Source organism: Trichosurus vulpecula, chromosome 5 (assembly GCF_011100635.1).
Source record: "Trichosurus vulpecula isolate mTriVul1 chromosome 5, mTriVul1.pri, whole genome shotgun sequence".
Taxonomy (NCBI): Eukaryota; Metazoa; Chordata; class Mammalia; order Diprotodontia; family Phalangeridae; genus Trichosurus; species Trichosurus vulpecula.
The window spans coordinates 14,748,090-14,773,988 of NC_050577.1; the positions used below are offsets into that span (position 1 = coordinate 14,748,090).

The 25,899-nt window shown below is 45.1% G+C and overlaps 1 protein-coding gene across 1 annotated transcript in view; it reads right to left on the reverse strand.

Moving 5' to 3' along the window:
• The window catches only part of RAPGEF5 (Rap guanine nucleotide exchange factor 5), a 237,213-nt gene that overhangs the window by 96,656 nt on the left and 114,658 nt on the right, over positions 1-25,899 (reverse strand). The window contains exon 9 of the mRNA XM_036759737.1: positions 25,403-25,528. Coding sequence (XP_036615632.1) covers positions 25,403-25,528 — 126 coding nt within the window. The remainder of the gene's footprint in view (positions 1-25,402; positions 25,529-25,899) is intronic.

The window sequence follows — 25,899 nt, forward strand, 5'->3', positions numbered from 1 at the left end:
TCAGAAGTTAAGTGATCTGCACAGGGTCACATGGCCAGTAAGTAAGTGTCTGAGGCTGGATTTGAACTCAGGTATTTCCTGACTTGAAGATAAGAACTGTAACCACTGTACCACCTAACTGCTCACCATATCTGTCCTTAGTATCATAGATTTTAATGGGGGGGGAGTGGGGTGATAGAAGGGAGGGCTGACTGGGGAAAGGGGTAATCAGAATACATGCCATCTTGGGGTGGAGGAGAGTAGAGATGGGGAGAAAATTTGTAACTCAAAATCTTGTGGAAATGAATGTTGAAAACTAAGAATAAATTTAAAGAAAAAGATTTAAATCTGGAAAGAACCTTAGAGGCCTGCCAGTTCAGCGCTTTCCAGCTCCTTGCCCAGGCCATCTTAGTGTGGCAGCTCAATACAGTGGCAAAGGCCCTGGCTGGGGGGTCAGAGAACCTGAGTTCAAATTTCACCTTTGATATATAATACCTATGCCCAGTTTCCTCAACTGTAAAATAAGGTTCTTTTCTAGCTATAGAGGGACAAAACCTATGCTTAAAACAGAAAACTTTTCTCTTAGCTATTCAGAATTCTTCTTCTGATCAAGCAATCTACATTTATTCAGCACTTACTATGTCCCAGACACTGGGCTAAGCCCAACTCAAGTGCCTTGGCTTCCAAGAAAGCACCTTGATCTTGCTCATAAGGATGGCTTCTTTCTCCTCCCACCTGCCCCTCCCCAGCAATCCCTGCCCCCCCAACCTAAGCTTCTCCAGAGCAGACTTCTTTTGATTTCTGTAACCCCAGCCCTGAGAAGAGGGTCTATCAGGAACACCAATATAAGAACCTGTGATTTCCTTGACATGTGGCAATCACAGCTCACCTAGAATTGGCAGTATCAAAGTATTGCCTGAGGCGCATTTTCCCAGGGTCACCCTGGGAGGAGAATGAGGACCTAGGTCTTCCCATCCGCATGGGCAGACCTCCATCCACTACATCATGCCGCCTCTCCTGCTCATCTGTGGTATCTAAGTCCCTTAGAGAGAGATCTCCCACTCCAACGTCTTCATTGTAGAGATGAGACTATCTTGGAACAAATATGGTTGAGGCAAAGTTCTTTGCAAACCTCAAGCAAGAGTCAGTCATTATCATTGCGATCTGTTGGCTCTGAATCAGGAGGTCAGGGCTCCTTCCAGACCAAGGTCGGACTTCGTCTCAGAAATGAGGGTGGGCCTGAAACTTCAGGAGGAAACCCAGCAAGCTCAAGTCGGGAAAGGAGGAAATGGAGAACAAGGCAGGTCCTGACATCACCTTTGTCCTCAGCAGATGGTGTCCTCACCCTTTCCTTCCTCCAGTGGGTACTGGCCTCATAACTGCTGACAGCTGGTGACAGCTGTTCTGGCCACTTTGGCAGCTCTCTCTCCTCCACCACCAGACTGGGAGGGTCCGGCAGGTGTAAAGCCTCATCCCTCTCCCTAGTACTGCCAAACTCTGCAGTGACGAGGCAGTCTAGGAAAAGGTCTTAGATGTTTAAGTCAAGGAAAAAAATCTACCCTTGCATTTTGGGGGGGCTAAGGAGGGGCTGGGACTAATTTTTGTTTTTATATGACCTGGATTTTCCCCTGTACCCTGACCCCTTCACCATCCCAGAGAGCCATTCCTTATAACTGGAGTTCCTAACCTGTAGTCTGTGAACTTAAAAAAAAAAGTAATCTAAGAACTGTATTTGATTAATTTCCTTTGTAATTCTATGTATTTCATTTTATGAACTTAAAAACATGCTTCTGAGAAAGGTTACAGAAGCATCAGGCCCAAAGTGCCAAACAGGGGCTGACATGAGAAAGGTTAAGAACCTGATATCGAGGAATTCTTGACTCTTCCTAGCGTTTTGACCATTGGTAAGCCCCTTAACTTTTCCAAGGTTTGATTTCCTTATCTGTCAAAAAAAGGCGATGGATGGTAATACCATCTATTGTGTCTATTTCACAGGGGTCAGTGGTGCTTCCAGTGTCCAGTGGCTGCTGTCTTTTGGGGTAACAGAGAAGGAGCATGGAGCTCATTTGGAAGGGTGCTTTGAGAACAGTAATCCAGCCTGTTCCCTATATTGGTGAGGAAGCCCGAGGAAAGGTCACACATGTGGTCAGGAAGGGTCATCTACATGAGTCTGATTGCCAAACTATTATTTTGAAGAGGGAAATGTGAAGACCCTTCTAGCCATAATCAGACAATGGAAGGAAAGATAGAAAATTCTCAGCTGCTGAGACAATAGAAGGAACATGTCGTGGCGATGGTTTGAACTGATAAAGTTCTGCTGATCCACTGCTTCTGGACAAATTCAAGTTGTCTGATGTGTGTGTTTACTGGAGGTGCCAGTCCACCTTTATTTCTAAAATGAGACGATGGGCCAATTCTCATTCCCAGGTACCGTGCCAATCACGTATTTACATCCCGAATCCTGAAAGGGGCACTGGAGCCATGGACTTCTTCTGACCCCAGGGGAGATTTAACAGAAATAATTGAATGGGATGGTGACAGAGGATTCCCTTCTAACTCATGAGAAGTCTATTACCCTGTCATTTCCCAAACACCGGCAATCCTAAGGGGAAGGCAAACCAAGATAGAGGCTGTTCCCTAGACAGTTGAAAGGCATCATGAATAGGATGGAAGGCTAAGCTAGAGTTGTGATTAAAATTAAGTTTCTACATTCCAGTGGTAGTTAGAGTTATCGCCTGGGGTTTGAATAATTCATGGTAGCGATCTCAGAGAAGCTTTGAAAATCTGAACAAGTTGATAGTATTTTCAAAAGTGGCACTTTATAAATGGCCCTGTGGCCTAGGTTTCTCTTCTGAGATTCTTCCTACTCCATCAAAGTTCAATGGAATGTTGATCACAGACTTGCTGAATTAGAAGGGACCTCAGAAGCCAGTTAGCCCAACTGGGACCTGAAGAAATGCTCCCTAAAAAGTCATCATCCAAACTTGGCTTAAAGACATCCAAGAAGGGGATTCACCCTCCCAGCACCCCAAGTGGCTCAGGGCACTTTGGGATGGCTCTGGTTCTTAGGAAGTACACCCTCCTCCCTCTATTGTTCCTAGCTCTGCCTTCTGGGGCTAAGTTAAACAAGCATAATTCCTTTTCCTCTTGACAGACTTTCAAGTACCTGCAGACAGCTACTCTACCTGCCTCCCCCCAAGTCCTCTCTTCTTTCTCTGGGCTAGTTACTCCCTTCATCTATCCATCAAAACCATTCAAATTTTCCTCTACCCTAGATCTGAACATCTCTGGTCACTGGATACCTTAAGCAGAAAGAAAAGCATATACAGTAAGGTGCGCGAAAGCTACAAAAGGATTGGGGCAGGTGTGCTTCTTCATGGTTTCCAAATATTTCTCCTTTTTTCTAACTTCAAGGAGTTTGAGGCAGTATTAACAAGGGCACCCTTCGTATTTATGCAAGTTAGGGAATGAAAAATTCCTTGTTTCCATAGCAACAGCTAAATCCCATGGTCTGTGGGCAGGGAGCTGCCAAGCATCTTAAGTAAACACTTTTTGTTTTTTCATGTTTGTGCACCCCTCCAGGAGTGTGTGGTGAGGGGTGCAGGGTGAGGCTCCAAGATTTCATTTCACAGGAAGTTCTGCATTGGGGTGTGGCTCAGGGATGCTGGATTTGGACTCAAGAAGGAGTGCAGTGTGAAGTTTGCTGGTGACCATTGAGCCACTCAATTCAACCCTCTGAGCCCCAACTTCTTCATCTGTAGAATGGGGCAACATGACCTAAAGGGCCCAGCTCATGAGGCTGTTGTGAGGCTCAAGTGAGTTATGGTGGGAGAAGTGCTTTGGGGTCTTAGAGCACAATGTTCATGACAGCTCTCATGTCACTGTCAAGTTCACATCAAAGGCTGCTCAGGCAAGGTGAACAAAAGTGGCAGGTCCCGGTCAACCTAAGTGTGAGAAATGGGAAAGGGTAAAAAGGAAGGAAGCAATGAATGAGACAGAGACAGAGAGAGACAGAACAAGAGACAGGGAGAGACAGAGACAGACAGAGAGACACAGACAGAGACAGAGAGACACGGGGGTGGGCTGGGGAGAGAAGAGTATATATAAGAGAGGAGCAAGACACCAGGAGAAGAAAGAAGAATGAGGTATCCTAATTCCCATTATACAGATAAGGAAACTGAGGCTTGGGGGGGTTAAGTCTTATAACAGGTGTCACAAGTGGAGTCAAACTCAGATCTCTCTTGACTTAAGAGACAAAGAGAATTTGGTTCTTATTTTCAGCATAGTCGTGGGCATTGAGGATGGACCTAAGCCTTTTAGGATGGAGGTCATCCAAATGAAAAGCTCTTCTCATGAGACGCTTCAAGCATCAGAGACGTCATTGGCTTGGAGTTTGCCATCCGTCCATCACTTGGTTGATGGACTTCAAGAACTGCTGTGGCTGAAACATCCATCACTATGTCAACAGGGAGATGAGCCTGCTCTGGAGTCAGCTTGAGTGGTCCACAGGCTATTGTTGTTGAGTCATTGAGTTTCAGTCCTGTCCAACTTTTCCTGACTCCATCTAGCATTTCGTTGGCAAAGATACTGGAGCGGTTTGCCATTTCCCTCTCCAGCCCATTTTACAGATGAGGAAACTGAGGCAAACAGGCTCTAATGACTCGCCCAGGGTCACACAGCTAGTGAGGGTCTAAGGCTGGATTTAGCCTGGTGCTCTAGCCACTCTGCCACCCTCTGCTTCCATACTCAAAGCCTTTCCCACTTGTTAGGACCTATCAGAGCCTGAGTTCCAGCAGCATAGCCTTCAAGAACCCAGGGTCACCTCTGTGCTACCATAGGGGACTGCAGAACGATGACAAAGTTTTTGCTGACTCGCCATTTTCATTTCCTGTGAGGTGCCAGACCAATGGGGACAGAACACTTCGCAGTCATTATCTGGTTTGATCAGGACAATCATGTGTCCCCAGGTTGGAAGGAGGGAGGGAAGGGTGGGGCACCACCTCCCTAGGCTTCAGGTTCCTCACCTGTAGGCAATGGGCACGCTTGTTTCTGAGCATGTTACCCATGTGCCCATGCTGACACAGGCCTCCAGGACTGGGCCTCACTGGCCTAGCCCCTGTTACAGTAAAATGTGGGGCCTAGACCAGAGGTGCCCTTCTGTATAAAGTTAGGCTCTCGATTGGAGACATTCTGCTACATGCCAGGGATGTGAAGACACCTAGAAAATGATACCTGCTCTCAAGGAGCTTCCCTTCTAACGGGCAGGAACAATCTGATACTTTACATACATCTTTACTGGGTATGAAAGAGACAGACTGAGACACAGAGACGGTAGAAGGAGAACAGGTATTGGAGTCAGAGGATATGAGTTCAAATCCTACCTCCTGCTTGGCCCTGCCTGGTCTCAAATTACTTATCATTAAACTGAGGGGCTGGTCTGGTCAGCCTCAGAGGCTCCTCCCAGGTATAATCTATGATCCTATGAAAAACCCTCTGCAGCAGGCTCTGCTCTTATCACAGTTTTACAGATGAGGAAACCAAGTCTCAGAGAACTTAAATGACTTAAAAGTCTGAGGCAACATTTGAACTCAGGTTTTCCTGACTCCAGGCCCAGCGCTCTATACACTGTGGCGCCACCTAGTTGCCTCCATAGATAAGTTTAGCATAAGGAAAATGGAGGTAGGAGAAATGCCTACGAAGGGAAGAGGGTTGAGGTCAGAGAAGGCTTTAGAAGGGAGCAGGTCACTGAACCCAGATGACTCTGGAGGAGAAAGTGAGGTTGGTGACCTTGCACAGCCCTCCCTCACTCAAATCAAAGTCAACTGCAGTCATGTTATCATTTCCTTGATGCCTTGGTCCTCTTCAAAAATGAAGGGGGGAAGGAGGGAGGAGGGAAGAGGGAAGAGGGAGGAGGAGGAGGAGGAGAAAGAAGGAAGGAAGGAAGGAAGGAAGGAAGGAAGGAAGGAAGGAAGGAAGGAAGGAAGGAAGGAAGGAAGGAAGGAAGGAAGGAAGGAGGAAGGAAGGAAGGAAGGAAGGAAGAAGGAAGGAAGGAAGGAAGGAAGGAAGGAAGGAAGGAAGGAAGGAAGGAAGGAAGGAAGGAAGAAGACAGCAATATAGGATAGTGGGAAGAAAGTGGAACTCAGCGTTGTGAACCCAAGACGTGTTCTAATCCCAGCTCAACTACTTTCACTCTGTGTGACCTTGGGCAAACCACTTCATTTTCTGGCCCTCAGTTTCTCATCTGGAAAGTGATGGGGCTGGACTCAATGGCCTCTGAGGTCTGTTCAGGCTCTCAGTCTAGGTCCCTATAAAGGGATGGTTGAGGTGGGCACCTTTCTGCTATTCTTGTGGAGAACTCACGCTCAGGATCACCGATGAGGTAGCTGGTTTCCCTGGGCTAGCCGATGCTTGCAAATGGCTGTTTCCACCCTATTTCGGGTATTTTCTGCTTTGAAAAAGAGTGACAGGTCCTTGTGGAGGCTCTGGTTTGAAGCTTGTCAATCACAAGTTGGTGTCAGTGAAGCTTCTGGAAAAAGATGCTCTTGAAGCCATCTGCACGCCACCAGCACCATCTTGTGAGGAGGGAATTTTTAGGAGTTCCCATCATGGGAGTATTTTTAGCCCAGGAAAGAACAGAACACCACCTGGGCGGCTGGCAGGCTGTTTTAGCAAGGGATGAAGTGGATACTCAGAGTTTGCTCAGTGAAGAAAGGAATCCAATGATGTAAAAGAAAGTAACTTACTGGCTCCGAAGTACAAAGGGTGCTGGGCTTCTCCCACTGGTAATGACGAGAGGGAGCTCGCCAGAGCAGGCAGACCCTTGAGAAGTCCCCTCCAGCAACCCCTTCCATGGTTCACATGGGGCCACTGAGGCCCAACTGAGATTCTCTACACAACACAGAAATGTTTCTGCTGATGAGCGTGACTTCATGCCACTCTATCGAAACAAAAACTTCAGATGTGAATGAACTTACTCCATTTATGACAGATTTAATCCATTCAGGGGAAATGACCCACTTAATTTGTGGATAAAAAGTCTCTGTGGTAGAGTAGATAAAGTGCAAGCATGGAGTCAGGAACATTGGGGTTCATAGCCACTTTTGACACAAGTCACCGGTGACCCTGGATAAGTCTCTTCATCTATATGCATCAGGCAACTCCCTAGCACTTGGCTACCAAGTCACTGTGGGATGATGGCAGTGGTCTGTGTTGGGAGGGAATGCTTCCATACCAGGAGCTCCCCATACTGACAAAATCACACGGGTTCTAGGCTCAAATCCCAGCTTTTCTGCCTGCTATGTGACCTCAGGTGAGTTACATAGCTGTCCTGAGTCGTAATTGCTTTGGCTCTGGAACCAGGGACCTGGGTTCCAATCTTGCCTCCGGCACTTACTAACCATATGATTTTGGACTAATCACTTAATCTCCCTGGGTCTTAGTTTCCTCATCTGTAAAAACGGAGGGGGTTTGTATTAATTTTGCTCAATTCTAAGATTCTTTGAGGTTTCGGTAACCAGTTAAGAAATCTCATCTTAACAGAAGTTGAAGCACTTTAACTTTGCGTAGCTATTGGCAAAGCTGTCCAATGGTTCAGAGAGGCAAATTAATTTACCCACAGTTAGAAAGCTACTAAGTGGAAGAGCTGGGATTCAAACCTGAGGTTCCTAATTCTCAGTCTTATCCCCAAGCCATACACTGCCCTGTTGCCCTCCCCAAAACACTTTTCAAAAACCTTTAAATGAACAAAAAAAATGACATGAAATTTCTGTCCAACCACAAAAAAGCACACAGTCAACAAACAGGTAGAATGCTAAATATAACCCCGACAGACAGAAATGAGAACCTTAGCACATGTTCATAAGCAGAAAAAACAGATGATAATAAACTATTGCCAGAATTTTTCCTTAGTTTAATAACAAACTTCAGTTGAGTTTTTCCTTTGTCCCCCGATCAAGGCAAGAGGATGTGGGAAATGTAGGAAGGAAAGAAGTGGAGCCTAATCAGGCAAGTAATATGCATATTATATGAAGAAATACCGAAAAACAGCGAGGTCTGTTATTTGGAGAGAGAATTAGTCTGTCCTGTTAAAAGACAAAATACCAGAATGCAATCAGGAGAAGGGAAGCTCTTCGAGGGCAGGGCTTTTTTCATTTCTGGAAGTAAGTTGTATAGAACAAGTCCTTAATTATTTCCTTCTTGTTTGTCAAAGACAAACCCCAAATTATAGGACTTTCAAAATTTGAACTCAAAAGAACTCTCCTTTAGCTCAAACCTTTCCTGTGTGGAAGCCCTTTACAGTGTCTCTCCCCTACTCTCCACCCCCAAATTATGTAGTCCTCTATCCCCTTGTTCAGAAAAGGAGCAATCAGATTAACTAGGCTTTGTTCCAAGTTGATAGCACTCAGCTATTTTTGCTATGATCCGGGTTTAAATCTCATCTCTGACTCCAGCTCCAGGACCACGGACAAGTCATAACATTTCTCTGAGTCTCAATTTGGAATCCAGAGACCCGATTTCCAATTCTGGCCGTGCTACATAGTAGCTGTGGGGAAATTGGGCAAGCCGCTCACATCTGTAAGACTCCATTTACCTATCCGTAAAAGGATAGACAGGTTGGACGAGATAATCTCTGAGTTACCCACAGACTCTAAATCCTATGACCCTATAAACGAATCTTTATTTCTCTTGACAAACATTAAATTTGATTTAGAGAAGCCAATGTTACCCTTGCTGACAAGATGAAGGATGAAGACGGTAATCACAATTGACATTCATATGGGGTTTTAGAGTTTGCGTGGCTTTTCTTACAACAATACCATAGTGAGAGGAATTGCTGTTTCTCTTTCCAGTGAAAGCAGATAAGAACAAGGTTAACAGCTGAGGGATGGGTTCTTTTGTCTGAAGTGACCCAAAGTACATGACTCTTGCACGGGCTCAGACTGTCTTGAGGAGTTGAGGGATTAATAATTAAGGACTAGTGGTCTTCAGGGCTTGGTTGTCTCCATGGAGAGACTAGATTCTAGTTTGTCCTAGATCCCCCAAACCACTATTGATTCTCTGTTGACTCACCACAAACTCCCAATGAATTAAAAAATGGCCATTGCCATCCTGATCCCCGGGACCATGGATGAAGGGCAGAATAACAGAATGTGAAAGTTGGGAGGAACCTCAGCAGCCATGTCACCCAAACTACACACAAGGAATCACTGCTATCATATACTTGATAAAGAATCATCCAGTCTCTTCTTGAAGACTTCCCAGGACAGGGACCTTACCAGCTCTAGAAGCCCATCTCCCTCTGTGACTTCTCTCTTTCTTAGGAAGGTTTTCTTGCACCAGAACAGAAATTTGCCTCTTTGTGGCTTTTACTTTATAACTTTTCATGGTCAGCTAGGTGGTACAGAGGATAGAGCACCAGGTCTGAAACAAGGAAGATTCATCTTCCTGAGTTCAAATCTGGCCTCAGACACTCAATAGCTGTGTGACCCTGGGCAAGTCTTTTAACCTTGTTTGCCTTGGTCTCCTCATCTGTAAAATGAACTGGAGAAGGAAATGGCAAACACTGCAGTATCTTTGCAATGAAGTGAGGAAGAGTTGGACACAACTGAAATGACCGAACAACAACAAAAACCCTTCCACCCACTGCTCCAAGCCCGGCCTTCTGAGACCAAACAGAATGAATCTAAGCCTGCCTCCCTTTGACAGCCCTTCACAGACTTCAACAAAACCCTCACGTCTCTTTGGAGTCTCATTTTCTCCAGGCTGGGCAAGCCGAGTTCCTCCAATAGATCCTCGTAGGACATGAACTTGAGGCCTTTCACATCCCGGTTGCCTTCCTTTGGACACTATCCAACCTATCATTGTCCTTCCCTAACAGTGATGCCCAGAACCGAACCCAGTGCTCTGGATGAGGGCAAAGGACAGTGGGAGCATCCCCACCCTAGGCCTGCTCCAGTCCTTCTCAATGCAGCCGAGATTCACTTTACCCCTTTTTTGCAGCCCCACCATCACACTGATGACTCAGTTTGAGTTCCCTGTTCACTAGAAGCCCAAGATCTTCTTCAGAACAGCTACTGTCTCTCCATGCCTTCTCTATTTTATAAGAGGGAGAATGATTTTCTGTACCCGAATGCAAAATGTTCCATTTATCCCTATTACATTCCATCTAATTAGTTTTAGACCAGTATTCAATCCCTTTGGAGCCTGACAACAAGATCATTCTGGATGCTGCAGGGTGATCACACAAATGGCTGCCTTGGGGAACATGACTGGCAGAAATGGGGAATACGAAGAAAGAAACATGAGAAGATTTATATGAACTAATGCGGGGTTGAAGCAAACAGAACTAGAAAAACCCGGTGTCTGGATGACCATAACCATGTCCACGACCAAAATGGAGCACTCTCTAATAATAATGACCAAACAACCCCAAAGCAGAGATGAAAAAGTGCTCTTTCCTCCCTTCTTTGAATCAGTAAGGACCATAAGGGGTAGAACATAGCATACATTGTTGGGCTTACCCAAAGGGTTGGTTAATTTTGCTGAACTAAATGCTTTTTCCCCTCTTCCCTTTTTGTTTTTTGTTACCAGAGATGGTTCATGCGTAGGGGAGAAGAGACAGACATATTCAGATATTGAAGTGATGGAAAGAAAAGCAAAAGACATCAATACAAATTGATTTTTAAAGGGCTGGGAGGTACCTTGGGAGGTAGTGGGTTCTTCCAGGACCTAACTCAGTGCCTGGCAGAGAATCAGCCCTTAATAAAGGCTTGCTAATGGACTGGGCAGCTTTCAGTAGAGACCCAATGACCACTTGAAGAGTCTATTTTCAGTGGGATCCTTTTCCACATATGGGTTGAAAGAGAGGGTCCCTCAAGGCTCTCCCTACTCTAAAAACCTATGACTGAGTAGACCCCATGTCAGGCTCTCTATGAGCCACATGAACTCAAACTTGGACTCATATATGTGATATAAACAAGATATTCATTGTATTTTTCATCTTCTTCTATTCCTTCTATCTTGGCGTTTTCATTGCCTAGTACAGGACATTCTAGCTTTTCTCACATAGGGAGAGAGACCATGAGAAACCCAGGAGTGCCCTCCTCTTTCCCCTCCTTCCCACCCTCAGGGACATACTTATTGTTTCCAGCACATGCCCTCTCTACTCCCCCTTAATGAGCCCAGCAAACCCAGCTGGGTGGAGTTCTCCTTTGAACCCAAAGGCATAAGAAGCTGCCAAGGATGCCTAGACCTAAAGCCATCTCCGATCTTGATTAAGAAGGATTTCTCTGAGGTGTGGTGAAGCCTCTCAGGTCTATACAGATCTTTTGTGCTTGCCAAAACATTGAGTAACACTAAGGGAGAGAAGAGTCAGATTTATTGGCTTGGCATAGAAATACGATCTGCTTAAATCTGAGGAAAAAAGGTCCTATTTTGTTTTTTTTCCTGGCAACCTTCCAACCATAAGTTCCAAGTCCCATCCAGGTCTGTGGGTCATTAGAAGTGGACTTCCCAGCAGGTCACTTTGCACATCTTGCTCCATTCACTATCAGGAACCAACCAGCTTCCTCCATCTTCTTTCCAATTTGTTTCCCCTTGATCCAATAGATTGGGTATTCTGCCTCTGTTGGGACCAAAATCTTCCTGGTCTTTTCTTTGGTCTTATCTTTCATGCCAACACATGTGCCTAGAGTCCAACATAATCTTTAACCTCCATCTCTCCTTTTAACATCTAATACATGCTGTCATTTAAAAAAAGTTTAATTGATGCCTCTGGTTTTTTATATCATAGGCATTTTCCAATACACTACTCCCTTCAGTGAACCCTCCCTTGTAACAACAAAAAAGAAAAGTTAAGTAAAAATAACAAACATCTCATCTGTATCTGATGGCATAGGCAACATTCAGTGCCCCTATTCCCCTACTTCTTTAAGAGGAGGGAGGTGAATTTCATCCCATGGCCCTTCATTCATTTACATGATTGCAGTCCTGCAGGCTTCTCTCAGGGTTCTAAATCAGTCTGTTTAGGTCTTCCTATGTGTTGCTCATGCCACATATTCACCCTTTCTTTATGATACAAAAATATTCCATGGAATTCCCATATGATAGGGTTTGTCCATCATTCCCAAATCCATGGACACTTAAATGGTATTAGGGTCAATATACGTGCCATCATTTTCATCCACTTAAACAAAATCCAGTCTTGTATGTGTTGTTAGAAGATGCCTTCCTAGCTCTATAAGCTTGACCTTGATCTTACCACCCTTCCAACCATATGATGCTGTCCTGTTCAGTTCCTCTGATCTCAGCAGTTCGGATATTCCCTCCAAAAGATCATAAACACAACCCATCCTGTGGGACTCTTCTGTGTGCAAGTGACAAGGTCACCAGATGGGGACCACCCACCCACCAGGCTGGGGTTTCCTCTAGAAGCATCGACAACCCGTGGACACTAACAGGCAGCATGAACTGTCACATCCTCATTCTGGGACTGGTTCATTTTTTTTCTGGTCATCCATTTAATTATTGTTTTTAGACACTGGGAATTATTGAATTGGTCCTCGTGAACCTTTGCTGCCTGAAACATGATGAACGAGGTGACTTCCCTTGTTTTCTCACTCTTAGGAGTAAGCAGGAATGTGTTTTTGCTGTTTCTCTAATTCAAAAGATGGGAGTCACTACTCATCAGATTTCAAATGTGCTGCCATCTTATGAGATATAAGCTCACCGTGTTCATAGCTCATTGTCCAATCAATTCACGTTGACAAATCAAGGCCAACTTATTCTAAAAACCTTTTCATAGGATTTAGACCTGGAAAGACCTTGGGGACCAGCCAACAAGGACCTACTGCGAAAGGTATAGAGTTCGGGGTCAAAGGACCAGGTGCGAAAGTCCAGCTTTGCTACTTAAATGATCAACAAGCATCTACTTAATCACCTACTACCGTGGGTACTGAGAAGCAGCCTGCCATCAGGATAGTGAGGTGGCTTTGGAACCAGTAAGAGCTGGGTTCAAGTTCAGCTTCTTTCCCACACTATCTGCATGACTCTGGGCAAGCTACTTATGCACTCAATGGTATTGAACTCTCTTAGACTAGGAGTTGCAGGAAAGGTGCTCACATGTAGTGGGAGAGGGACCTCCCCAAACCACTGAAAGTGATGCTCTCGTCCTGATCTCTAATTATGGGCTAGACATTGTGCAAAGTGCTGGGGACACATAATTTTACTGCCTTCTCTTTGAGATTATCTCCATTTTATTTGTACATAATTGTTTGCCTATTGTCACTTCTAAGGAAAATGGCCCAACACATTTGAAAAAGAAGGCTGGGGAAACCTGAGTAGAAATCCCTCTTGCTAAGGCAACTACAACTAGCTCATAACACTAGATAATGCCTAGAGATTTTCTTTAGCTCAGACATGTACAGCATCACCCAACTAGTAAGTGTCAGAGGCAGGATTTGAATCCAGCTCTTCCTGCTTCCAAGTCCATCACTCTACACCTCCCTGTCATACCTAGAAGTGATGAGGACTGGACCATTTACTTGATGCTCAGCACTCAAGTCAATCAGAGGATCTGAGACTGAGAGCTGGGAAGGACTTCAGAGACCATCTTACCCAACTATATTGTTTATACAGGGACTCTGACTCATATACTGATTCATGTAGATCACCCTGGCAGGAAAAAGCAGAGCAGAGCCGCTAGGGGACGCCATAGTGTACAAAGTGCCTGGCCTGGAGTCAGGAAGACTCATTTCATGAGTTCAAATCCAGCCTACTAGCTGTGTGACCCTGGGCAAGTCACTTCACCCTGTTTGCCTCAGTTTCCTCATCTGCAAAATTAACTGGAGAAAGAATGGCAAACCACTCCAATAACTCTGCCCAAAAGGGTTCATGGAGAGTTGGAAGGTAGGATTTGAACTCTTACTCGAAAAGCAGTGTTCTTTCCTCTGCACAAAGCTACCATTTACTTGCAAAAGCCCCTCCTGGGTGGGGTGAACATATGCTTTTTACTTTAACCATGAAAAAAAAAATTAAGATTCCATTATCGGCGCTTATTCATTAAGCAGCTACCTAGTCAACACAAAGCAAAGGATGGCACCAAGTTCCCAGAGCGAGTCTCAAGTCAAGGGTAGAATCCACATTAAAATTCCATTTGGATTCTCCAGTCTAGTTCTCCATTTCCAAGGCCACTAGAAGCCTCCACCTATATGGACATGAATTTGCAGCTTTAATTGCTTATTATAAGCCCTGGGCAAGGCCAGGTCCTACCTGGAAACCTGAACCAGGCTGCCTCCTGGTGCCCAGGGGGCCTCCAATCTCACCTGAACACATCTGCCCCTCAACCTACAAAGTCACTTCAACATTTTTCCTTGCATGACTCAGCAGGCTAGGAGCTCCCTCCTTGTGAACTCGGCCAAAACTTTTCTACTGGCTTCCTTAATTCCATGATCCCTCTTCTTCTGCTCACAGCTTGGTTACTCCCTCCCGAGTGCCCCCAGTCCATTCTTCTCTTTTTAATTCTCTATGACTCACTTCCCCCACAAACTACCCCTATTCCTGGAACAGAACAAGAATGACATTTAAAAGCATTAGTTAAGGCTGTTTGGGCTCGTTAATTTAATTATCTTATGGTTAAGAAATGTATAAGGAAATATTTTACTCCTCTTTGTTTTGTTCAATTCAAGAGGGAGGTACTGGCAAGAGAGAGGATTGCCTTCTCCAGGTGAACTCAGCAGGCAGTGGCGTGGCCCACAGACCAAGAAGCCAGATCAGCGCCAGGCACAGACGAGATGATCTTAGCACATGTCCAGAGATGGGGAGATACCCAACTGAGAGCATGGCCATATTTGATGCAAAAGAAGGGCACATAACTGATGATTTAATAGAAAAATATGTACTGAATGTTACCAAATTCTGTTAAGTTCTTTTATTATTATTTTTTCAGTTAACTTGCTATTTCTGCTATCTTAAAAAAGTATTTAGAGCAGCTGGAAGCCAGATGGAATTTTTTCTTTCCTCCCACATGCCACTCCAATAGAAAAATGATCCCGCACACCATCCTACATGAAAACCTTTTTTGTGAATGTCTTTTTCTCCTCCTTTCTCAATTACAGGATCTGAATTGCACACTAACTCTAAGCCTCTAAATCTCCACACTTGAGAAAAAGAGGCAAGACTATTCCAGCTAGAGCTTGGAGAGTCTGACTTCGATTCTTGGCAAGATTCTATGCCCTTGGCATGCGTTGCCCACATGTTAAAAAGGCCCGGTCTGTGTGTCTTTAGGAAGGGAGACTGTGACAGCAAAGAGTCAGCATGTCTTCATCATGCCCTTTGCCTGCGTGGATGTCCAGTAGACTGAGCCCTCCTTCTAGGTCTGGCACCCCTGCCAAAGTGCCTATGTGATCATTCTAGGTGGTCTCTCTCTGCCCTCCAAAAACAGGCAGCTCATACACAGAATATCCTATCTATTACTTTATTGGATATGTGCCCACTGAAAACACCCCTTGTGTTCATCAGGACCAAAGATTTTATGCTTATTCCAAGAGAAGATTTAGCCTTGATGTTATGTAATTGAACCTAATAAGGAGAAATGGCCCAAAGGGCAATGGACTGCCCTGAGAGACAGTAATTCTCTCTTCCCTGGAGTGTTCGGAAGGCAGCTGGTTGGTCAATAGTTGGAGATGTTATAAGGCAGATCTTTGTTCAGGAGGTAGGTGTTGGATTAAAAGATCTTTTCCAACTATAGGAGTTTGTGAATTTAAAATCATGTAAACCTACATAAGGCAGCTAGGTTGCTCAGTGGATAGAGCTCTGGACCTAGAATCAAGATCTGTGTTCAAATCCAGCCTTAGATACTTACTAGCTGTGTGACCCTGGGCAAGTCATTTAACCTTGTTTGCCTCAGTTTCCTCATCTGTAAGATGAGATGGAGAAGGGAATAGCAAACCAAGAAGACCCCAAAAAGGTTGACAAAGACTCAGACAAGGCTGATACGAGTGAACAAGAAAACCTATATAAGGCAAGCATAGATCATGGGATTTAAAACTGGATGAATGTTGGTCTTCTAATTCTAGTCCCACTGTCATATAAAGAAACTGAGGCCCAGGGAGGCCAGGAGTCTGTAGCAGGGTTAGGATTAGAATCCAGGTCTTTTGAATCCCCAAATCAATACTCTTTCTAATAATCCATAGTAAAGACTAGAGCACACCATATTGCAAACAAAATGTACCTTCCTGGCATATATAACATTTCTAAGTTCAGTAATTAGCTCAGAACGGCCTCCACCCTCCCAATTTGCTTATGTAAGCAAAACTTGAAACTGGTATGGAAACAGCTCTCTAATGTAGAGGATTAAAATAATATAAGCTTCAAATAAGCTAAAATATAATAATACAGATACAATCTAATGATACCCTAGAGTCCTGACTGGTGGCAACCTGTACACTTACCAATGTTAATTGCTCATCGTTTCTAGATCACAGGGACATTGTGCCAGAACATTTCAAAATGTTTAATTGGGATACACTGAGTATTCCTGACTGTGCTGGAAATACCTGTCAACTCGGGGACCCAGCCTAGATATGCAAAGGGTCTCCCTGGGCAAATCATGAAAGAAGGAATGAGCAACAAAGAAGTGAGGAAATATGTCTAAAGATAGGCAGGTGCCGTAGCCAACAGTGAGCTGCCTACAGGACCCAAAAGACCTGGGTATGTATGAGTCCTTCCTCTGACACACCTTGGCTGGGTGACCCTGGACAAGTTACCTAACCCTGCTCTTGGCACATGTTGGAAGCTTAATAAATGCTTGTGGACTTGACTCGACTTGGTCTCTCAGTGCTCAGGGCAGCTCTCCGGGACTCTAGGTTGCAGGAGGGATGAGTTGAACTGGTGGAGGGAGTTTGCTTAGCTGGGAGCTCTCTATGCCTATGAAATCAGAGAACTGGCCCCTATCCCCAAGTTATTCCTAAAGATATCACACCACCCTCCAAAGGTGAACGGGAAGGATCACAGGCAAGAGGAAGTTCTGATAGTTCCATCAAATTCTCATCAAGTCATAAGGACAAAGAAATGGGAAGCCCAGCCTCGTTTAACATGCCATTCACCTGATTATTATTAATTATTTACTTTTACCTGATACACATCATTAACTCAAAGCGAAAGATTAGACCATACGACACTAGAAACTGAATACCACTGGAATTCTAACAGCAAGAATCCAGAGTTAGAGCTGGAAAAGGACTCTAACAGGTCCAACTCTCATTTTACAGATAGGGAAACTGAGGCCCAGAGAATTTAAGGGACTTGCCCAGGGTTACACAACTGATTAGGACCTAAGGCAAGATTCAAACCCAGGTCTCCTGGATAGAAAACTGGCAACCCAAGAGTTCCCTAGCAACCCCTTCTCTAAGGGAGGACAGACAAGTTAAAGAAACATGGGAGGGAGTTTCTGAGAGGTAGATTTTAGCTCAAGACAAACCATGCAGAGATGCCCAGGAGCGGAAGTGTCGTTGGTTAAGTTAGTTCAATTTGGCCAGTTAATAAGCACTGAGTAAGCTCTTACTGTATACCAGGAACATGATATTTAATTATTCAACAATTATTAAGTGCGTGCCACATTAAAATGCTGTGCAGGCACAGGGGGTAAGGAGACTGTTTTTCCTCCCAAAGGGCACATCCCTGTCCTCAGAGAGCTCACCGTCTGCCAAATGAATCATTCTATCTGCACACACACCTTGTCTTCTCAGGCAAACCGTAAGCTTTTGGTAGGCACCCTGTCTCTGGGAGGAGGAAGAGTATCCTACATCCATCTGGGATCAGAGGACCCGGGTTCAAATTCAGCCCTTGGCATGCGTTGCCCATGATTTTCCTCCCTGAGCCGTTTCCTCATTTAGAAAATGAAAGAGACATTAACCAGATGGCCTCTGAGGTCCCTTCCAGTGATGGTTCCCTATGACCTCAGCAAGCCGATGCCCTCATAACAGCCTATCCCCCAAATCCCAGAACTTCCCTTTTATTCCACCCCCTCCCCCCGCCCCCATACTTAGTCTATCAAAAGTTCCTCAATTTAAAAATAACCCCTGGCAGATTACATGGAGTCATGCCCCACTGCCCTGTTGCTACTTTTAAAAGATACTTTGGTTCAGCCTTGGGTCCAACCCCAGAGCAAATTTTCCCATTTTCTTTTTAGTAGTTCAATCATGCAGTCAACAAGCCTTTACTCTGTGCCGGACCCCCCCCCCGCCCCCCCAGGCACTGGGGGAGTTCACACTGTTGTGTTCATCTCTTCCCCATCTCCTTTCAAGGCTCAGTTCTGGTGGCCCCTCCTACAATAGGCTTTTCTTGAGGCCCCCTCCTCAAGGGGTCCTGTATTTCTAGTGCTTAATTTTGTTTTTACTAATCTGTGTCCATGTTGGTTCTTTTCCATAGAATGTAAGTTCCTTGAAGGCTGGATTTTTTTCACTTTGTATTCCCAGCACCTGACACACCGATTTGTAGTAAATGCTTGTTGAATTAAATTTAACTCTTAGCCAAAGAACCTCAGAGCTAGGATGGAACCTGGGGGATCATCTAGTCCAACCTGCAGTATGGGGGCATCCCTCTGGCACCACACCCAACAAGTGGCTATCCAGCCTCTGCCCAAAGACCTCCCAAGAGCGGGAACCCACCACCTCATAAGGTATCCACTTCCACTCCTGGGCAGCTCCACATGGTATGTCTTGAGCTAAAATCTACCTCTCAGAAACTCCCTCCTTGTCCCCGGTTCTGCCCTTTGGGGCCAGAAGAACAAGGATACCCAACCCATCATTCACCTCACAGCTCTACAAATATTCAATACACTGATTGGGTCTGCCCTAAGTTTTCTTTTCTCAACCTGATCCTTGCATGGCAGGGGCTCCAGCCCTCTTGCTATGCTGGCTGCCTTCCCCTAGATGCCCTCTGGGTTATCCACGACTTTCAGCTCAAGTTCTGAGGCTTAGCTTGCCCACGGTGCCCCTGAAAAAGAGCAGAAGGAGCCATGAGTAATGGGGAGGCAGCAAAGTCAAGCCCAGAGCACTGGAAGCAAGAACAGCAAGTCAGGGTCTAAGGAGTCCGCACCTGAATCTGGAGGCAAGCTGGGAGTTAGGGACTCGGGCATGAACCCTGGAAAATCAGAAATCTGAGCAGTGGGAGGAAGGATTTTTTCTGTTACTCATCGGGGCTGCAGGATGACAAAATCATAGACAGGACCCCAGAAACCATATACTCCAACACTCTCACTCTACAAGTAAGAAAACTGAGGCCCCTCAACTGGAATTAAAATAGATCCTGAAGGCTAGCAAAGCACACATATCCATGATCTCACTTGATCACACAAGATGATAGATTCGGAGCTAGGCATGGAGGAGGGAAACCTCAGAAAAATAATCCAACCTCCTGATTTGACAAATGAGGAAACTAGGCTCAGGGTAGTTAGGGGATGTATCCTAGGTGGCAAAGGCAGTATGAAGCATAGCTCAGATGTGATCCAGAGTCCTCTGAGAGTAACAAGGCAGCAAATGTCACAGCTAACAGCAGGCTTTGAACTGACTTCAACTAAATAATCTAATTTTGCCTTTTTGCATTTTTTTGCTGATGTGGGAGGCTATATACACATTAACATGGCTCTCCACTGTAGGGAAAAACACTCATGATATGGAGGATGGCGGGAAAAGGAAACATCCCTCAATGGAAAAGGGAGCGTACTGACCCCTCTTCCTATCTCAATGACCTAGGTGATGGCGTAGGGACAGCTCTTCAGGATGGAGCTGCAGGAAAGGGAGCCTGCAATCCAGGTCACTCTTGAGCAACAGGGACCCCACCCTCAGAACCGAGCAGGCCCAGCTGGATTTCTAGCACTGTCACACGAATTCCCCTAGCCTGGGCTAATGGCTATTGAAGAAACGGGAAGGAAGTGAGAGGCTGGAATTAAATAAAGAAAATAGGGAAAGTACAGAGAGGAATAGAGCCAAGACCATTTGGGAAAGGTGCCTGGTGGGCAGTTTTCACACCCATTTCTTCAGTTTTAATACTTTGACTTTGAAAAGCCAGAATCACAGACTCACAGCAAGGCACACGCTGAGCTGGTAGCCAGAGGGCCCAGGGTGGAATTCTGGCTCTGCCACTTGCTCCTAGAGTGACTTTGGACAAGTTATTTCACCTCTTTGGGTCTCAGTTTCCTTGTCTTTAAAATGGGAAGGCTAGACAAGGTAAGCCCCGAGGTACCTATGTTCCAGCTCAAAATTGGTGATGCCTCTTACACCTCACATAGAATTCAACTTGGGAAGAGAGCCAGTGGGCACGTGGTACAATTTATTCCTGAAGAGAGAAGCCCCCTACAATTTCCCAACAAGCAGTCAGTCAGCCTTGGCTTAAGGATTTCCAAGGAGGTGAAGCCCAGCATTACCTCCTCAGAGAGCCCATGCCACTTCAGGATGGCACTAAATGTTAGAAAGCGCCCCCCCTCAAATGAAGCCCAATCTGTTTCTTTAAAAAGAGGCATCATCTCTTGTACAACAGAAACAAGTATCTTCAATGTTCAGGTTAATTTGGTTCCAGTGCAAACAAGAGGTCATTTAGGATAAGTTTCAGTTTTGTGTTAAATTCCATAGTCACGGTTAAAAAAACCACGGCCCCCACACGCCCAAGCCAAGGCCTGGATAAAAGAAGCCCTTTCACCCACACGGTGAGTTTTAGCTGGGCTTTGTGGATGGATGGATGTGGTAGGGGAGACAAAGTGAATAATTAGAAACCTTTTTTCATTACTGTGCTCTAACTTCCTTACTCGGGTTCTCCTCTAATGCCCTACCTTTGCTCAGAAGGGGCACTGGGTTCTCCAAAATGTGTTGGGGAGGACAAGCTCTGGCATGACCCACCAACTAGAAAGGTCTTAGGTCCAGGATAACCAAGGGCTGGCCCAGCTATGACCAGAGAAGTCTCTACCCAGAGAATCCTAGTTTCAGAGCCAGAGTGGCCTTCAGAAGCCATTCAGACCACTCTCCTCCCTTTATATATGAGGGAGCTGTGAGGGTAAGCACCCCATCCACCATCATACTGGCAGGGCTGGGTTTCAAAGCCAGGCTCTCTAACCCCAAATCCCAGGTTGTTTCTTTCTACCACACCAAGGGTGATCATTCTTTCTATTCGCAGAAATGATTTAGTTCTAAAATGTTTATATTATCCACAATGGTGATACTCAGATTGAGAGACAGTGAGAAAGAATTCTGGTTATGGAGTCAGAGGACCCAGGTTCAAATCCTGCTTCCGATGCTTATCAACATGTGAAGTTAAGTAAATCATTCAACCTCCCTGTGTCACTTTCATCTCTAAATAACAAGGTGGTGCAGTTGTCCTCTGAGATCTTCTCCAATTCCGGGGCTATGATCTTATTCACAGACCTATTGTATTTTTAAAATTCAATTTTTATTTTATTTTCAGTTTTGAATTCTCTCCCTTTCCCATTTTTTCCCTTGACATTGAGAAGGCAGGAAAAAGAAAACTCATTAAGTTATGTATAGTCATGCAAGACAAATTCCTAAGTCTTTCAAAGTTTTTATTTTTATAATGTTGTTGTTTTTGTATAAATTATTCTCCTGATTCTACTCACTTCTTTATGTCAGTTCACATAAATCTTCCTAGGTTTTTCTTAAATCATCTACTTCAGCATTTCTTACAACAGCATTCTATAATATTTATATGTTCTAGCCATTCTCCAATTAATGAGCATCCCCTTGATTTCCAATTCTTTGCCACCACAAAAAGAGCTGCTATAAATATTTTTTTAACATATGGGTGTCTTTTTCCTCTTTCATTGCTCTCTTTGGAGATAGCCCTGGTAGTAATATTGCTGGGCCAAAGGGTTACGTACAATTTCAGAGGTTTTTGTTCATATTTCCAAGTTACTTGGATGAGTTCAAGAACTGGATGAGTTCACAGCTCCACCAACAATGCATCAGTGTGCTTGTTCAAACCTATAGTCTCATAATATGTTAATGAGAAGTGTCAGTAAAGAAGCTTTTAGTCATATTTATTCATTTCTAGGTAAAGTAAAATATCAAACTGACTTTTTTCTTGAGGGGGGTATTTTTTTAAAATTTTGCACTAAATCGGCACTTCATTGGTAGAGGAGACGCCCAGATAGGAAATTCTCTCTCCCATTACAAATCCCATCTGCCTGACCTTGGACAAGTCATTTCTTCTTTTTTGGTCTCGGTTTCCTTCTCTGTAAAATGAGGGGACAGACAAGATGGTCTTCAAGGCCCCTTCCAGCTCCTGATGAGGATTTAAGGATTTGAGACTGCTCAGTAACTTAGAGAGTTTTCTGGGGCCTAGACACTGATAACAAGCGACTTGCCCAGGGTGACACAGATGGTAGGTTGGAGTGGTAGAAGAACATGAACACAGGTCCTTGTATTTCCCCACCAAGCTCTGCTGCTTCTATGTCCTTAGAATCATGTTATCTTTAGAACTGGGAAGATCCTCAGTCTGACGGCCTCATGTTACAGATGAAAGGGCAGGGACCAGGAAGGGGAATAAGCAAACCTAAGAAAGGATGAAGTGGGTTTGGGGGCAGGTGCTGGCCTGCACTGTCCAGAGGGAGTTCCCTTACTCAGGGAATACCAATGAAATCATGAATCCAGCCCTTAACTCCCATCCTAGACTATTGTCTTGCCAACAGGAGAATGGGCAGAGGCTTAGCTTATGATACTATTCATGAGAAAAATCCTTAAGGTGAAAAAAACACTCGTCCTTTTCACCATCCCAAGAAAGATAAGTGAAAAGCATCCAATACTACTCTTCTTTAACTTGGAAATCAATCCTAAGGCACCTCCTCCAGGATGCCATCATCCTTTGTCACACAGTCAGTCATTGGCACAAGTCATGATCATGGGATCTGGAACAGGGAGGATGAGAAGGCATCACCAGGACCAACTCCCTCCATTTTACAGACGAGGAAACTGTGACCTGTCACCAACCACAAGGGCAGTAACTGAGAGAGCTGAGATTCAAGCCTGGGCCTTCCCCTGCCTCCAAACCCAGTGTTCTTCTGACTATATTGTTGGGTAAAGATGTGTTAGCAACTCATTTTACAGAGTGGAATTGACAGTCTAGAGATTTGGAATAATCCACCAATAACCAACAGAACTGAACTCTGCAAAAGACCACTAAATTGCTGTCTCTTTCTCTAGTTGAAAAACCCATCTGATTAATTCCGATGATTTCCCTACATTTGTATCTTGGAATCACTGTATCATCTTCATTTTCTCATCCTGAATCCTCTGATGCTCCAATGGCCAACTCATCCCTAAATGGCTCAACTTGGGTGTTAATGGCCCTAGGACCTCGTCAATTACTGTAGCCCCTCCAACAGTGCAGATGAATGAATGAAAAAAGCATTTATTAAGTCCTTCTAATGTGCCATGCTATGAGCCAAGTGCTGCAGATAGAACCAGAGAAAGTAAGATGATCCCTTTGCTTAAAGAGCTCACATTCTCAAGGGGGAGACAACATGTAAATAACTTCGTACAAGCCAGTTATAGACAGGGTAAACTGGAGAGAACCTCAGAGAAAAGGCACCGTCCATCTAGACGTGGTCTCCCTTCAGTGTCTCACACTCAAGCTTTGGTGAGCCCCTCCAAAGAAGTCGTGGGAACACTAAGCACTGGGGGGTCTGGATCCATCCTACCCCTGCTGAGGTCAGGCTAGTCTGGTCTCCTGGCTGCTCCACATCTTCCATGTGCACGCCTTTGCAATAGCTGTTCCCCCTGCCCGGAGTACCCTCTCTCCTCATCTCTTCTCTTAGAATCTCTAGTTTGTCTCATCATCCCTTCTAAATGAAGCCTTTGCTGATTTGCTCCCATCCCTGACCAGCTGACTGTGCTCCTCACCCCCTTGCTGAAATACCTTGCACTGGTTCTGAATACATCTTGTGAATTCTACGTGAATGTTTTCTCCCCTAAGAGAATGTAACCTCTTTGAGGAGAGGAATTGTTCCACTCTGGTTGTTGTATGCCAATAACCACAAAGTGCCTAGCATACAGTAGGGACTTAATAAATGTTTAATGGTAATGGAACATTCCCAGCACCTAGCACAGTGGATGGAACACAGTAGGTACTTATTCAATGTTATTCATTGACTGGGGCTCCACAGACCTGAATTCAAAGCCCTGCCTTTTCCCTTACCATGGAGAGCCCATCAAGCCTTGGCCTCCCTTCAGTGACTGACCCTCACATTGGTGTGAGCTCCCAGACTGATGTTACCCATAGAGCCAGAGGGTCCTACCAGCACCAGCAACCTGCTAGGAGGTACCTCTCCGACAGCTCAATCATAAGAATTGGAAACTGGTCAATTATTCTTCTCCTTTAGAGACGGCCATTGTGATAATTCCTGTCTCCCTGCCAGAGATGTGAGTGTGTCTTATCAAACAGACCAGCATGGAACCTCCCCCAGTATCTCATCTCCCTCCCTTCCTGAGCAAAATCCTCCCACTGGTATTGACGGATTGAAAGCAGGGGGCGGCTCCTCCCCATTCCCTCCTCCCAAACCCAGTTCTCAAGCACTGGAAATGAAATTCTGTGGATGGAGGAATTCCTCATCTCACTTTCTGAGCCTTCTTGATTCAGTGTGAAGCCTCACAAACAGTATTTAAAAAAATACAAGGCAGATGAAAATGGTTATATTGTATCACTAGCAAGACAGCTGGAATCCACCCGCACCGACTGTCCCAAGATACCATTTGGATCCCGCCTTCCAAGAGCCGTGGACAGAATGCCCCCTTGCCTCCAGTTTTAACCACAGACAAACAATAGAACTCTTGTTCAGACACACGATAGCCGAGGGCAAACTCCCATCTGGTTCTGTCCTTGGCCAACCCTTGTTGACAGGTTCCCATTGGCGTTTTCTGTATAAATACCACTAGGGTCTGGTCACCCCATTTCTGCTCATCTATTTCCAATGACTGTACTTTGGGTGGAGGGGGGAACATTTTAGAAACACTTTAACAAAGGGATACACCCCTTGTGACATATAGACATCTATCTCTGAATTTTATCTCAGGACTCACATTCTCCAAACCCTCCTACCAAAAGGAGAAACATCTCAATGCTCATTGAAAAAACTTGCCAAGCTACCTGGAATAGGCTCAGGTCAAGAATCCAGGAATCAAAGGCTTCCAAACCTTCTGCAAGTTGTTCTCACAAGATGGTGACAAAGTATTTTTATCAGGAAAGGTTCACGCAACACCCCCGCCCACTGTAACCTACAGACAGTGCCCAGTGGCCAGTAAGGATGCCCCCATCCCAAGCAGACTCTCCACCAAACATACTCTTCCACTGAATCAAACAGGGAGGTGGAAAAACCCCATCCCCATCCCTTCCAACGTAGGCCCCCAAGCAGAAACGCTCTTACTTGCTCAGGCTTCTCCGGCTCTTTTCTGTCCGTCTGTAGAAACTGGCAGTTTTCTCTGGCGAGTTTCTGGACCAGTTCAATTCGTCCGATATCATCCCTCTCCTGAAGTTTGCACATCACTCCTGCCTTGAGGGTTGGAGAAAGAGCGAAAATATACTTGAATCCACAGTCCCAGGACATGGCCCTCCTCCCAGTGGAATGTTACAATGAGAAGCTCATGTTTGGAGGGGCAACTGGGCCTTAAATCATGGCTCTGGTGCTGACCCAACGTCTGTCTATATCGCCTTTAAGAGACTGAAGGGCAGCCCTCTCTGCAGTCAACTGCTACTCTGTGTGTGTGTGCCTGATATGGTACCGTTTGTTTGTTCCTGTCAGCCTGTTTCCTGTTACATAAGCAAAGCCTAGCAAGAGGTTAAAAACTCATGGGAAAGTTAGCCAGGAACCTCTCTGGTGTGCAAAAAAAAAAAAATAGATTAAACCATGAGGCAGGGTCCTAA